We start from the raw sequence: 15,605 nt of genomic DNA, 5'->3' as shown, positions 1-15,605 counted from the left end.
TGCAATTCACTTTGCAGGTGCATGTGGCAGATACAACTCATGCAGTTTGCACAGGATTCTAAAATATCTTTGTTTGCTCAACAAAGAGTATATAGGTACAAATGTATACATCAAGACAGAAATATTGGAATTTAGACACATTTCCTCAGCACTCTGGGATGTTTCTTAAAATGCAAGGCTTCTCTTCTGAACTTTGGAATCTCTTTACATCTATTTAACTTTCCTACATCACGATTCATCCCACAACTGAATATTCTTCTGCTACAAAAAGACAATTCTTTCCCTGCTCCTCCCAAATAATTTTATCTCAGTAAGTATCTCCAGGTTTTGTATTTCTTGACCAACAACCGATTTCTTTGTTTAATTTCTGGTGTTTTCCTATCTTACCACAGCTTCTCCCTGAAGCTTAACAGGTTAAATGCTTTCCTGTTACACCAAGGACTTAGATTTCAGTCCCTGTAGTGTTTTAGTAAGTGAACTTTGGGTCTTTAAGTAAAGATAAGACAGAGGAAGGGGTTTCTTTTAGCCTCCACCAATTTTCATGGCACTACTACTATTCATCTGCATTACAGTTTTTAACAACCAGTTATTATCTAAAGTGCAGGAGAGACTTAATAACAAGGACGGGTATCTATTGAAGCATCTCGTGGTACAGCACTTCATACTGAGAGCTTCACAATGTCAACTGGAAATCATAGATTTTGGATAGAGAGATTCCTAGGGTAAAAATCTTTAGAGAAGCCTGAGACAACGGGCAGTTTTCAGAGATGACAAATATCTACACGTTCCGTTGACCATGCTGGAAATTAAATGGTTTTCACCACTGGAAATCAGCAGCTTGGTCACAGCCCTGGTAGAGCCAATGTAAGATCTGGAAGTTGCAATTTCCAGGCTATGCTCCTGTGCTAGCCTTTATCACCTTCATCATTACACTTAGATGATCTCACTCTGTGAGTACAGCTTAGTATCGCAGTACTGCCAATTCTCACATTTGTTCATTTAATCTCATCAGGTGATTTCTTGGAAGTGATTATAGGAACATCTCAGTTCAAAATAAATGTTCAGACTTAATGGTTTCTCAGAAAAGAGCACGCAAACATTCTTGCAGGTTCAGAGTACAAATCAAAGGATCTGATGCACGTATTATTATCTGACGCAGAGAGAGAGAGAGAGAGAGATGCACGTATTATAAAAGTCGGGATTTTAAATCCGGTCTCACAATTCGGTGAAGAGGTGAAGGGGTTTGACTCAGGTTTTTTTAATGCCTCCAGACAGCAGTATTGCTACCCAGATACTCAATCTTCGTTCTGACAGAAGATGTCATGTTCCCATTTGCATTCAATTTTGATCTCTCCCAGACTTCTCATATCTTTCTGAATTTCAGGCTTTGGCTGAGAGCATTAGAGAGTAAAAGGGATAAGCCCTGCCACTCTCTTCTATTCTGTACTTCCCCAAACACAAATGCGTTCAGATCAGGGCCTGTGACACAGGCATAGCTCTATTCTTACACCGTGAGGAATACCTCTTCGTTTTGGGCTTGGATAAAAAGCCAGTGCATTGTACAATTCAGAACGGTAAAGGCTTTGCCTCTTCTCTTTCTTTTGGCTTAGTGACTTCACTTCTTTTCCCTTCTCACCTTCTCTTACACACATATACCTTGCAGCTGGCAGCTACTCAAAATATAAAATGAAATATAAACTGAGGCTTAGGAGCCAGATGGAGACTTCACATAAATAACTTTAGAGGAAAGCAAAGGGAAAGACAGCCAATGCTTCCAAGTCCATTACAGAGATTTCTAAGCAAGCAGCTGCTTGAGAAGGCAGCTTGTACTTTTTGTGGGAACGCCCACACTGCCCGCTATCTTATGTATGCTTTTCCATCACTTCTTATTCATTGTAATACTGCTGGTTTAAATGCCACAGTCCAGCGTTTGTTCTCCTTCCCAGGCAAGAAGATTCACACAGAAGGATGACAGTGTTGCAAGTGCCACTCTCCAGAAACAAAGCATTGCTATTTTGAAATGAAATGGTTAATTGTTTCAAACACAACATGTAGCTGTATAAAATGTGCCTTGAGAACTGGATCTTCACAGACTTCAGCCATTTATGGATTGACTGCCCAGAGTGAGATTTCTTGGTTTCAAGAATATACCTAAAACACAATAGTGTTTGAACAGGGATCTGATTTGTTACAGCCAAGTATCTGCAAACCTCAGCAGAATAATAATTGAAAAAGAATGCTAAGCTATTCCAGTGGCTGTATAGCACATCTGAGTGCAAAAACCTCAGGACACACTATAGCAAAGACAGGAAAAATATCTAATCTATAAGTAAATCCCAGAGAGGGGTGCGGCGGGGGGAGAGAGAGAGATTTTACAGAGTGGGTTTACATGAGATTAACTATGAATCATACACAAACCACAAGGAAAGCAGACTGGTTCAGTTTCCAGTACCATGCAAAATCTGGCATAGTATTTATGTACTTAAAATGCATGTCCTGCCTTATGGACAGCAGGCAAGATCTTTCACTTTGGCTGTATGCAGTCTCTGAACCAGCTCTGCTCACTCCACAGTGATCTAGGAATAACCTGTAGAAATATGCATACGGTCTGTATCATCAGTCACGTATGTCACATCCCCTTGGGCCCTGGAAATGGCTGTCAGCGAGCCCTTGGGATTCCCAATTCTGGAAAGCCTGCAAAGCAGCAATGATTTAAGACAGCCGGGATCAGGGATGCAAGCTAAGAACTAATGGCAGCAGGTCGTGGTTAGCTAGCACGCTGCGATGTGTAGCACCCTCTGTAGATCTTCACATAAGGGTACAGGGATGAAGCATGAGAGATGACAGTTTCTCCCTGTCTGACACGATTAAAGTAGCTTTTAAAATATACATGCTTGGGTGGCCTACAATAAGGCATGAAGATTCTTTAGACTGAATCGAAAGAGAAGGTGGTCATGCTCTTCATCCTCAGCTTTCAGTGGGTATTAACACTTATTAGAGAAAAGCGCAATAGCAAAGCTCAACAGAGCGCTCCAGATCTGAGGTCAGAGATACCTAGATTATGGGCTTTGGGATGGCCCATTTGATTGGCTTTGGTTGCTGAAATGCAGGTAAAGCCATATTCCAATCTAGCGATGAAATTCCCAACACTAAAATGAAAGAAAGGATAAAATAACTGCCCTGACAGAATCATGTCTTTGTGAGCTCTCTATCCTCAATCTGTCACCACTCAAAGGGCAGTTTAACTTGAGGCTCATAAGGAAGAGACGTCCTCTGTTATCTTTAACTGGCCAATTTCTGTCCTATAATATTCAATTTTCTAGGATCCAGCTGGCACCCTCTACAAGGCCCTCACCGTTCTGAGCTACAAACACAGCCTTGGGATTCTGACCTGGGTAGATTTACACCACTCACTGACTTCAGCAGAGCTGCACCAGTTAACACAACTTGAAGCCCTGGTATTGCCTTAGGGATGAGAAAATTATTGAGGTTTGCATTGAATCAGCATTTTCCAGCTATTTATTCCCTCTGTCTGCAGAACATCCACCCTTGATCCTTCAGGTTTACCACAAGTCAGGACTGGGAATTTTTGTGGCAGTTCTTGTTAAAATTTGGCAACGCACCACTTAGTCTAGTTCCACTGACAAAAGAGAAGCTGCAATTATTCCAGATATGAACTATTTTTTTTTCCATCGTATACTGTGGGTTTTTTTGTTAGAAGGTTACATTGAAAACTTTTCTACTAAATTCCATCTTTTCTGTTTGGATGATCACTTTCCATTTCACAAGGCACTCTGATCATGTGCCTATAAGGCTTTTTTGAGCATATAAAATGATACACTTATTTGATTGCTGGATTAGAGAAAAAAAGAGTCGGTGCAATTCCTGTTGGATCTAAGAATTTCAAAATCTTCTAAGTGAATGTGTGGTTACTCAATTATCTCTAAGTGTTCAGGTGCTAGACTGTCATTACAAATTCCCGTCTAACAGTCAGCTGCAACAGAACACACCATATACAAGGATCTCAAAATGCTATCCAAATACTGATGAAACAAGCTTTATCTAATGCTGTGAGATGGGAGACTACTAGCACAGACACAGCTATAGGCAGTAAAACACAAAGATTCTAATAGGCCTGTTCAAAATTACCACAGTAGTCTATGTTACAGATTCACGACAGTTATAGCTATATACATCTACAGATATGGATATATCTATCAGAGCGAGATGATATGCTGAGAAAGGATCATTAAATCACAGTTTCTCCCTAAATCATTAGAGTCAGCAGGGGATTGGTTTGACTGATTGCATTCTGACAGCTATGAAAAGAGGTTAGCACAATATACCAAACATGAGAAAATTCCTACATTTATGCAGGAAACTATTTACTCTTAATTCATTGTCTGTGTTTTTAAGGTATCTGTTTTAAATAACAGCTTCCTCTCTGCATTTGATCCTACAAGAAAGACCCTTTCTGTATATAGGACAGCAGAGTGTGTTGCCATGGAAATTATTATGATCTACTTAAATTCAACAAATCCAGCCTTATGGGGTATATTCCCCGGAGTATCTCAATTTAATTATTAATGTTCTTTCTAAATAGCAACATTGTTCTGTTTTGACTGAAATCCTTATAAGCAGAGTGAAAACAATAAACCTGGAAAGTGGAATCCTTTGTTCAGCTGCAAAACAGGTGCAATTAAGGCAGGGAAGATGCAAACAGCCTCCAAGCTGCCCTGCCAATGTGCTTCAGCTTGGATCTAGATGGATCATCTGGAAGGGAGAAAGCCTCATTCAGTGCCTGTGTCCATTATGTCCCTGGCCTCTCTGCTGTGATTTCCAGCAAAAATACCAGCTAGGATAGCGGGTTTTTTTGCAGAGGGACATGTTCAGTGGAATCTAAACATCGACCATCAATTCATTTCCATATAGCTGCCAGTCCTGCGCTCATTCTCCAGCCGTGCAAGCCCAATGAAACCACTCAATCTTTTCCCATGAAATATATCACTAAATCCAAAGCCTTTTAGCCTCAGGGCAGCTCCAGCATCCATCTTTCTCCTTCAAGTGTCACCATGAGTCCTGCAGGTAGATTTTAGGTGCCAGACGGTGTTATTCAGGCTGATCTAACACTGGGGATAGTTTCTTGTGGGTCAGATAATATGGGTGGCTCATAGGTCTACGTTTAGACATGCACAGACACGTCCTCCCAAGTGCCCAGCAGAAGAGGCAGTAGGACAAGCAGAACCCTTCCATGAGCAGGATGAGGCTCAAGAGCCTTGAACTGCTCATCCACAAAAGGGCCCAAGGCTGAGCGTGGCCCAGAGCAGCCCTGCAGGAACTGCCTGAGGCAGAACAGCAACCTTATCACTATGGCTCTTTAATGTGACCTGCAGACTGGGTAAGCTGCTCTCCGCACATGCTTAGAGCAAGTGTTAGGGCATTTGTGCCAAAGACATCAAGACAAAGGTAGCCATGAAATGTGGTGATGACAGGAGAAGGTCATCTTCCTGTGATTGCTCTGCTCTTAATCTTGACCAGGTGCTTCTCTTCTGTCCTCCCTAGAAGGGTATTCCTCATGAAATGCCATCTAAGATTCCTGGTTTCACTCCTCCATGAGTGCTTCTTAGGGACTGACAGTCAGGAGAGCTCTGCCACAAAAGAGGCCAGTCTATGCAAAATATCCCAGAGCACCCCTGAACTTTTGACCACTGGCTTGGAAATTTCAGCTCAAAATTCATATTTACATTACCCCTCCAATTCTACTCCAGAGAGTGTGCCTCATGCCCCCATCAGGGTCTATCACATATAAAGCAGAACTGGTAGTTTAAATGGACAGAAGTTATCACTAAGCCTATTTTACAGGTACCAAATTAAGAAAGAATAAATAACGTGCCCTCTTCCCACAGCGAGTTTGCAGCACTGCTGAATCCAGGCTCTTGGTATTCTCATACAAAATCTGCAGCACAAGTCCTTCTCTCCTCCCTCATACGAGGCTGGTTATTGGTCATAAGCCTCCCTCCAAAACATGAGGCAAGAAATGTCTGTCAGTTTTTGACTTTCCTCTAAAAACACTTACTTAGAGGCTGGAAACAAGAAATAGAATAAATGAGCTCAACTGAGCTGAATGAAAGGAAGCAATAGTATGAACTCAACAGAAGTGCTTCTTGAGCAGGAGCTGCAACTGTTTGTTGACGCTGTGTCCTGGTTTCGGCTAGGATAGAGTTAATTTTCTTCCTAGTAGCTAGTGTAGTGCTGTGTTTTGGATTTAGTAGGAAAATAATGTTCATAACACACTGATGTTTTGAGTTGTTGCTAAGTAGTGTTTATACTGAGTCAAGGATTTTGCAGCTTCTCATGCCCTGCCAGCAAGAAGGCTGGAGGGGCACAAGAGGTTGGGAGGGGACACAGCCAGGACAGCTGACCCAAACTGGCCAAAGGGATATTCCATACCATATGAAGTCATGCCCAGTGTATAAACTGGGGGAGTTGGCCAGGAGGGGCGGATCGCGGCTCGGGAACTAACTGGGCATCGGTTGGTGAGTGGTAAGCAATTGCATTGTGCATCACTTGTTTTGTATATTCTAATTCCTTTAGTATTATTATTGTCATTTTATTATTATTGTTACCATTATTTTTCCTTCCTTTCTGTCCTATTAAACTGTCTTTATCTCAACCCACAAGGCTGGGGATTTTTTTTCAATTCTCTCCCCCATCCCACTGGGTGGGGGGAGTGAGCGAGCGGCTGCGTGGTGCTTAGTTGCCAGCTGGGGTTAAACCACAACACGCTGATAGCATTGAATTGCTTGGTAGACTCAAAGGCAGGCTACACACGTTGCCCTGGCATCCCTGGGACCAGTCCAAAAAGGCACAAAATTCCAGACGTGAGGGGCATTCTTTCTAGCTCCTCACAAATAGGTTCTTCAATACTGGTTTTGTTGTCCTGTAAAATTTGCCATTTTGGAAAGCAAAAGATTACCGTTGGCTCCACGAGAGAGAAGGGGGAAAGACAGACTGCAGCTTTATTGACCAGTTGATTGATTCCTTCTTTGGAATTGGTTGGTTGTTTATTTATTAGCAATTAGTGCGTTAGCAGTAAGGGACACAGCAAGCAAGTAGGCAGCATTTGAAGAAAGAAACCTTTACTAAACGTGACACCAGGCCAGCGTTCCCAGCTGTCCCCCTGTTGCTCGCAAGAGTCAATCTCCAACTTGACACCTAATCCTCTGCCTCCATATAAATGTGTGTCCCTTCTGAAACATAATCCTTGCTCTTCATTTCTACTTACTGTACAACCAACTTTTCTCCTTCTTCGATACCACCCTTGCCCTTCTTCTGGCTATGTGGCAGCTTTTACCAGCCTGCAGGTTGCTGCTTTACCACCCAATATCAAATTAAAATCCCTTGTCCTTCCCTTCTAGATCCTGCAAAATGTGTCTACAAGAAACAAAAAGCAGGGTACCCTACTAAGGAGATACGCCTGCTCTGGGGTTCGTATCAAAAGATGGAGTGGATCTGTGTACGAAGCTTGGGAAAGTACCACCCATGTTTCTAGTTCTGGCATGCCGCTCCAGATCTGGAGTGCCTTCCTGGGTCCTGCCTGCAGAATGAGCAGGCGTGTCCTGTTATCTCAGTCCTTCTCTTCGGAAGCACACAAGTCATGGAAAGATAAAACACAGTTTTCACTTTGGCGCTTCTTCTCGTTCATTCTCACCACTCTGCTCACCATCTGTTTTGCCTACATTTCATCAGTTTAAAATAGGAGCTTCTCAGAGCAGGAATCGTGTCTTACTACATGCATGTGAAATGCCAACACAGAACACGAACACTGTACCAGTAATAGTGTCACAAAGAAATTACCAAGGAGCACAGGATCAGTCTCATAAATGATTCACCTAGAAGGCAGAGTTGCATTTACTCATACACTATCTATTTTCACATTACTACAGAACTTAGGAGAACCAACTAGAGACTAAACCCCATTGTCTAGGGTGCTGTAAAATGAAAAACACTAAACGAGACTTCCTGCCCAAAACAGTTTACAATCTAAAAAGCATACGAGTGATAACAAAAGTATGTGACACCTTCCTCTGCAAAAAGCAGCATGTGATTAACTTCAACAACACACGTAATTTAATTGAGATTTTGCCATATAAGTGTTTTGCTTGTGAACAGCCCGATTACATGGATGTATCCCTCCATTGAGCCATTTCATGTCACAAGACCTACCTGAAATCTGCTGAGTGGCCCTGATCAAGTCAAGTGGACAAGACAACAAAAGGAAATCTAGACTCAGATCCTAGCTACCTAATGAGGATACAGAAGAAATCTTGACATATAAAGGTTCTACGGCAATACAAACTGGCCAATACTTCTGCAGCACTCAAGTCTTCAACTACCTTTATGATTAGCCTGAAAGTTCCCAAGACACCACCTCTGTCTGCTGAAAGCATGGAAGCAGAAAGGCAAATGCACTGCTTAGTACCTAGAAGCAATTGCTCAAGAAGTAGGAGGCATGATTATATGCCCTCCTTTGTCTTCTTTGTACGAAGCATTTCTCCTTGACCAAACAGCTCTCTATGCAACACATTGTCTTTAATGGAAGCTCCTTAGAGCTGTCTGTCTCCCTCTATTAACTGCAATAAGATCATGGAAGAGTGTTTCTCACCCTTTCCTAATCACTGGCTACCTGACCCTTTGAAAGAAACATACAGCTCACTTTATATCCCACTGTTGCTAAAGGACAGATGACAAATAATAAGTCACATGGAATTTGTAAAATGTTGAAATGTTAATATTTTACAAAACTGTAATTCAGTAGATATAATTACAAAATTTCTAACTAAAAATGTAGTAAAAAAATGGTATCACTTGATTAAATCAGTTAGTACATAGCTGACAACTGCCTGTATGAGGGTTTCTATTTTAGAGCCGAAACGTTTTCATGGACTGCCTGATGTTTTGTGGACTGCCAGCCACCTGTGGACCACCGATTGAGTAACTTGGCTCTAAATGTCCCTGCTGGGACTAAGTAACCAATTTTAGGTAGTGTAATGCCTGACTTGGTAGTCTAAATTAGGCAGTCTGGCTTTTGCATTCTGCTGTCTGTGACACTGATGACAGCACTGAGCATCTGAAAGGGAATGGGTCATTAGTCAGAATATTTAAACCTTTGGTTGTTTGACTGCTTCAGGTAGCATCTATTTAAGTCTGTAGTTTTGTTCTACCCCTCTCACACCCATCACTAATCCATAAAATGAACCACAAACACATTGCCCAATTCCCTTGATCAGAGCCCCTTTCATTAATTTATTGATCAAGGAGCCTGGAGGAAATATATTACCTGTTACCACAGGTTTTCTGTGGAATATTGGACACATCACTTGAACTCCCTGTGCCTCAGTGCCCTTACCAGTACAATGGCAGTAAAAATCATTCTGATGACACAATACTTACTAAATTAATGCTTCGAAGTGTTTTAATACAGCGAAATGGAAAGGGTCCCACAAAGGCAAAATACTGTATTAAGGCAGCTGCAAAGGCCAAGCCTCTTAGCTATATTCCATAACTTCTAGTTTGGTAAAACATCCTTCCTTACCAAACCAGGACTAGTAACATCTGTGATGTGCATGCAAGAAAACCTTCCCCACTGGGGCTAAGAGCATTTCCAGCACATCTGTGCTTGTGCAGGAAAATCTGGGTCACAGTTGACAAAGCAGCAGGCAGCGTTATCCCCTGCAGTGTGATCAGCACGGTCACATTTCACATGAAGGGCAAAGCAAATGTCGCACCTGCGCTAGATGCTCCTCTGTCAGTTACTGTCACCAACAGGTTCTGCCTGCTCACCAGAGCCATAAAGGCTGCAGCAGAGATGCACATGGTGGATGCCGGGCTGAGCTGGGAGCCAGAGAGACCGCTTGCTCTTCATGCGAGGGAGAGCAGCACTGCAAGACTGCAAGATCTGTTTCAGAGGGATTACACCACCTTATTGTATAGGTAACGTTTCTTAGCAAATTCTGCATGTATGGCAGGTGGTCTGCCCTTCCCACTTCCCAGCTTCAGAGCATGTGAAAGAGTCTACTGCAAACTCATCCCATAGCCTTAGCAGAGAACTCAAGCCACACTAGATCCATTGTTGTATTTTCACATAATTTTGCATCACTGGTGTTGAAGCCTATACAGAACCATAAATACCAGACTCCTTCACATCACCTGCCAGCACCAAGTAAATAATGTAGACTGTGAAGAAGGACCTTCACATATGTGGTATATATCAACTGAGAGGCTAATGCTGACATATCAATAACCAAAAGCATGGGGCTGTGCTATGCCTTCATGAGAACAGCCCTCGCTCACTTGAGCAGATCCTTTCTCTGCCTGCCTCTGGTAAAGAGGATACAAGTTATCCTTTTCTACCATCATATAATCTCTATTACATGACGACTTTTTTTTTTTCATTCATAAATCTCTTCAGGCTTCCCATACACATGAAAAACAGGAGGAGGAAGGATCTGCTAAGTTTCTCTAAAATGGAAATTCATTACTGATCTAAGCAGTGTGTTTTGATTAAATCAATGTCTGACTCAGCAGCACTATGGATTTATACCAGCTGAGGATGGGGGTGGCCAATCTCACCTACCCTTGCTAAAATGGCATCACAGTAACCAAGAAAGAGAAAGCAGGGAAATTGTTTCAGGGAAGGAAATTTCACTCACCAGTTTAAAGAATTCTTTGGTTCCTCTTTGGTTTTGTTCAGACCTACCTACTTCCAATGACAGCGAGAAGAAAGAATGCCTCCAATAAATCCCCAAATCCCTGTTACTTCCACACAGGGCCAGGAATTCCCAGTGAACATATCTGAGGCTGCCACCCTATTTCACATCAAGCCGTAAGAGATCAGACAGGCCATTACTGATATTTTGATTTAAAAGAAAGCCAATACAGGAAAAAAAGCATAAATAAGGCTGAGGTTTTTCACCATGAAGAACATATTTAACCATTTTATAATAATTTGTAATGCACTTCTAAGCTCCTCACAGCAGGAATTCAAATGCCTAAGTCACACAGTATCATCTCAACTATTGATGAACTGTCTGATCCAGCTTCATTTCTACTGACATCTCCTTCCTCTGCCATGTGTTCCAGACTGAAGGGCTTTCAACAGGCAGTGTGATGTGCCTAACTTTCAGAATTGGAGCCAAAACCTGTATTTCTGTTCTGCACAATCCCAAGCACAGAAAGCAAGTTCCATGTTTCTGGGAAAAGAACAGGATTTCCATGCAAATACAATAGGCCGCATTTATATATACCACTTTTAACTTCAAAATGCTTTTAGACAACAGCCAAAAGGTACAGCAGACCAGTAACCACCTCAGATTGCCAGTGCTGTGCACTGTAGCTGAACTGGACTGCAATAACGAAGACGGATCCCAAGTCCTTCTGCTAGAGTGGCCTCTACCACTTGAAGCAAAAAAGAATCTCCTTCTAACTGAATAGCAATAAACTGTAGATGGTAGGACATGTCACTGATCCCTTCTGGTCTGTCTCAGGGAAAATAAATTCAGCACAGTTCATTACACTTCACAGATGAGGAAACTGAGATACAGGTGTTCCAGGATGTCCTTTGAGATGTACTCACAGATGATGAATAAAAAAAAGGGTTGTAATTAACCCACAAATAATGATGCTATCCCATTCCAGTTATTGTGAGAGACAAAGTAACAAATAACTCCAAGGTGCAACAATCGCAATCACAGTGATCGCAGACACCCCTTGGTGGACAACTCACCTGTAATCTACGACCATGAGAAAAAGACATCCTGATTTTGTTCTCATTGAGGTGAGTGAAAAAACTACCTGGACCACAGGAGGATGAGAATTGAGCTCTTAAAGGAAAAAGATATCCAGGGACAGGATTATCTTTTTGTTTCACATTTGTACAGTAGCGAGTGTAGATCCTGATAATAATAAAGTCTTCGACTTTAACACACAGCTATGGCAGTATACGATGCTGCTCTGAAGTTTTTATCACTTGTCTTCTGGGGGTTACCAGCACACAGCTCTGCAGGCAGAACAGAACAAGCCACCACTCCGGACCAGTGTTAACACGAAGTCCAAACACTAAAGTTGAAATGATGTAAGAGAAGGTTTGCAGTAAGCTGCCTGACTTCCCGTTGAAGTGGGTGAGAAGTGCCCACAGGCTCTTCTCCTTCAGCAACATTTTGGAAATAGAAACTGCCAGGACAAAGACGGTGACAACCAAATCAGAGATAGTGGAAGCAACAAAGCACCCAACGGCCAAAGCAAAGGTTTGCTTTTTGTTTTAAAGCGCTTTCCATTTGCTGAGTCATATCAGACATAACCCTCACAGAGATCAGCAGAAGTTGTAACAGCACAAAGCAATATTCACAGTGTGACTAAACCACACCACACCACTTTCCTCATAATCCTTACCAGCTAGTAAGATTTCACACCACTTTCCTCATAATCCTTATCAGCTAGTAAGATTTGATGAAAAAACAACTCAATAGGCATGAGAAGGGGAAAAAAAAGCCCAACCAGGTGGCCATTCTACTTAAAGCACAGCTATCTGTACTGATGGAGCAACTAGTGATTCATAATGAGATGGGGAAACCAGATTAGATAGATGAAATCTTTGTCATGTTCCTAATCTGAAGGCCACTGTACACGGAGGAGTCAGTGATCCACCTAACAGTTAACCTGAGTGGGTGCAGGCCTGTGCTGTGCTGCATGTATAGCTTGGCCTTCTGGCCCGTGTTGCGCTGCACAGACCCCTTGGATGCAGGATCAGCTCAGCTGGTTAATTGTAACGAAGGAGCCTGTAGGAAGCTCACAGTGGTCACCAGCAATTAAACCACCTGCATGTCCTTGTTAGTCTTCATCTAAAAGTGCAGCAACAAGTTCACTTGTGAACATCCTTTTCATTTGACAGTAGAAATGATTAATAGAATTGCCTTTTTTTTTTAAAAAAAAAAAAAGAAGATACTGTAAGGGCTCAAAAGACCAAAATGTAAGGTAACCTTTCCACAGACAGATCTGCATGGTGTGCTGTGCCCAGACTGGAGGGCTGTTCCATGTTAGGCAGCTCGGGGTTTCCAGCATCTGAAGGGCTGTAAGATTATTTATACTCTCCTCTTTTTCTTTATAATGTTAGCTCTAGTAAATGGTATTTCAAGCAATATTCTACAGAGTCCAAGTTTCTTGCTGGGATCATAACAAACCAGCACTTCCTGGTGCAAAACATTCTTAAAGGATGGATGTATACTAAGTAGCAGTGCAAAGAAAGTGGTGATCAAGCTTGACTTGCCCTAGGTTTCCTTGCAAAATTCTTTTTTAATTATTACTATGATTACTAAATGATTAATATTTACACTGCATATTCAAATTGTTACTTGCTATTGAAATTCTAGTATAACAAATAACTGGTACCACCCTCTACACAGCTGATTTCATACTGTCACATGCTATGCAGATAAATAAAGCTGAAGAGAATGGGAAAGTTTGTATGTTCAGCTAATTACCTGACTACAGATGTCAGCTGCTCTATGTCCTGCCCCTATCAGATTTTTACCCAGTCCATGTGTCTTAGATTAAATCACCCGTGTATATGTGCGTGTGCCGAGGCAAGTAAGTTAAACTACCATCTCTCTGTAGACATTCTTTGTTCTTGAGGATTAGCTGGGTTACACGATGACAGGTTTTTTCAAAGTGGAAATTAGTCTAGTAGAGAAGAAAAGCAGCCTTGGACAATACACGCTACATGTCACATTGCTGTCAGAGATATCTGCACAGTTATACTGCTCAAATTAAATCATTTTAATATTTAACACGCTTTCCCAGAATGAAGTGCAAACCCAATAATGGCTCGCAACAGCTGCAGCTGAATCCAGATCATATACCTCCAGGGGCTAAATTCAACTCTGGAACCCCCAAAATCTTCATATCTGACAGCCACCCAATGTCTTAGTGATACAGAGAGATAGCTAAGATCAAGGTGAGTTTTCCTTTTGATGTTTCATCTCATATGGCAGAAGAGGAGACCTTGAAAATGCCTTTCTGGAACTACGCTGATGGTGCAACATCATGGCACATTTCTTTCAGACAAAGAAAGTGACAGGCCCTTGCAGACCTTCTACAATAACTTAAGAGCACAACAGATGTTCTCCTAAGTCTGCAGCTATATGTACCAGACAGAGAAAACTGGCAAATGATTCATCTGATTCAGTATACTAACCTTGACCAGCCACGTTTCCAGAAGGGAGACAGATCAGCCATCCTGCTGCCCCACCTTAAGCCTAAACTTGCCCCTCCCCCGGAATTTTCCTAGTGGCATCAAAAATGCCCTTTTCCTCACTGAATCTCTTCTTGGGTGGGGCAGATGAACATATACCTCGAGCTTGCTCCATTTTCCCCTGTTGCCTGGGAAGAATTTCCAGGGAATTTCTACATGTATTCCCACCTACAGCACTTCCAGCCATGGAAAAGCTGTAGGACAAGTGCAAAGAGCTACACGCTTCTCCTCCCAGGCTGTCAGGTTAAAGGGAAATCGAGAACGTCTTTTGAGAGGGTGGGCGCAAGTTGCAAAGAGGAAAGAAATATTTGATATTTCTTTTACAAAAAAGAAGAAAGCAGCGGTAGCGGCTGGGAGACCCCGCGGCCGCCTCTCCCACGCCCCCTCGCGAGTCCCAGCCAGCCGCGCCGAGCCCCGCTAACAAAGCGCCGCTGCCCAAATCCACGTCCATTTTCCCACCCGCTGATGCTCGATTCCCCCTCCTGACCCCGAGCCCGTTCATCGCCGAGCAGCGGGCGATGCCAACCGCCCTCCTTCTCCCCTGTCACCTTGTCCTGCACAGCACGGCAGCATTTTGCCCTCCACCCCCTGGTAATTTTCCCACGCTGGAAAATACCGTTTGACCCACCTATTTTCTCCCTCACCCATCAAGCAGCCGAGCGCCCCATCCCTAACAACAACCCGCTAAATTTAGCCGAGTCGCCGCCACCGCGTATTCACAGCAGGGGCGAGCGGGACAGGCAAGCAAGCACGGCGCGGACACCGCACGCACACCCACACACACGCACGGAGATGCAGACACACGCGTGCAGGTGCCGACCGGCAGCTACTCACACCACTAGCCTGGAGATGATCCATGAGACCATGGCGCTGCGTGCCGCAGGGCTGGCTCTCCCGGCAGGGAGGGCTCGCCCCGTCTCCTCGCCCGCCGCCGGCCGCCGCCCGAGTGAGCGGGGCGGGCGGCTCGGCCATCCGGCCCCGCAGCCTCAGCGCAGCCTCACTGGCGGCGCCGCCGGCAGCCAACGCGCAGCCGGGCCCGGCCGCGGAGATTGGGCAGGGCCCGCGGCCGCCCCCCGCGCTGCTCGGCGCTGCGGGAGGAGGAGAGGAGGAGGAGGAGCAGACCCCGCCGGCCTCCCCAGCGGGAGACCCCCGGGCGTACGGGGAGTTTTCGGGTGCGGAGGGAGGACGGGGAGAGGGCGGTGGCGGCGCCGGCCGGGCAGGGGCCCCTTCCCCACGCTGCGGCACCGGGCAGACACGCGTGCGCTTCTGGACCACCGCAGCCGAGCAGGACACGAAG

At 43.9% G+C, this 15,605-nt stretch overlaps 1 protein-coding gene across 1 annotated transcript in view; it reads right to left on the bottom strand.

Annotated features, from left to right (window-relative positions):
- REEP1 (receptor accessory protein 1) overlaps positions 1–15,235 on the bottom strand; it is a 71,090-nt gene extending 55,855 nt beyond the window's left edge. Inside the window, exon 1 of the mRNA XM_050895713.1 lies at positions 15,143–15,235. Within this exon, the coding sequence (XP_050751670.1) occupies positions 15,143–15,174 (32 nt within the window). The 5' untranslated portion in view covers positions 15,175–15,235. The remainder of the gene's footprint in view (positions 1–15,142) is intronic.
- Between the last annotated feature and the right edge of the window lie 370 nt (positions 15,236–15,605).

This window comes from Gymnogyps californianus, chromosome 4 (genome assembly GCF_018139145.2).
Source record: "Gymnogyps californianus isolate 813 chromosome 4, ASM1813914v2, whole genome shotgun sequence".
In the NCBI taxonomy this organism is placed as follows: domain Eukaryota; kingdom Metazoa; phylum Chordata; class Aves; order Accipitriformes; family Cathartidae; genus Gymnogyps; species Gymnogyps californianus.
This window is presented reverse-complemented; position numbering and strand designations above follow the sequence as displayed.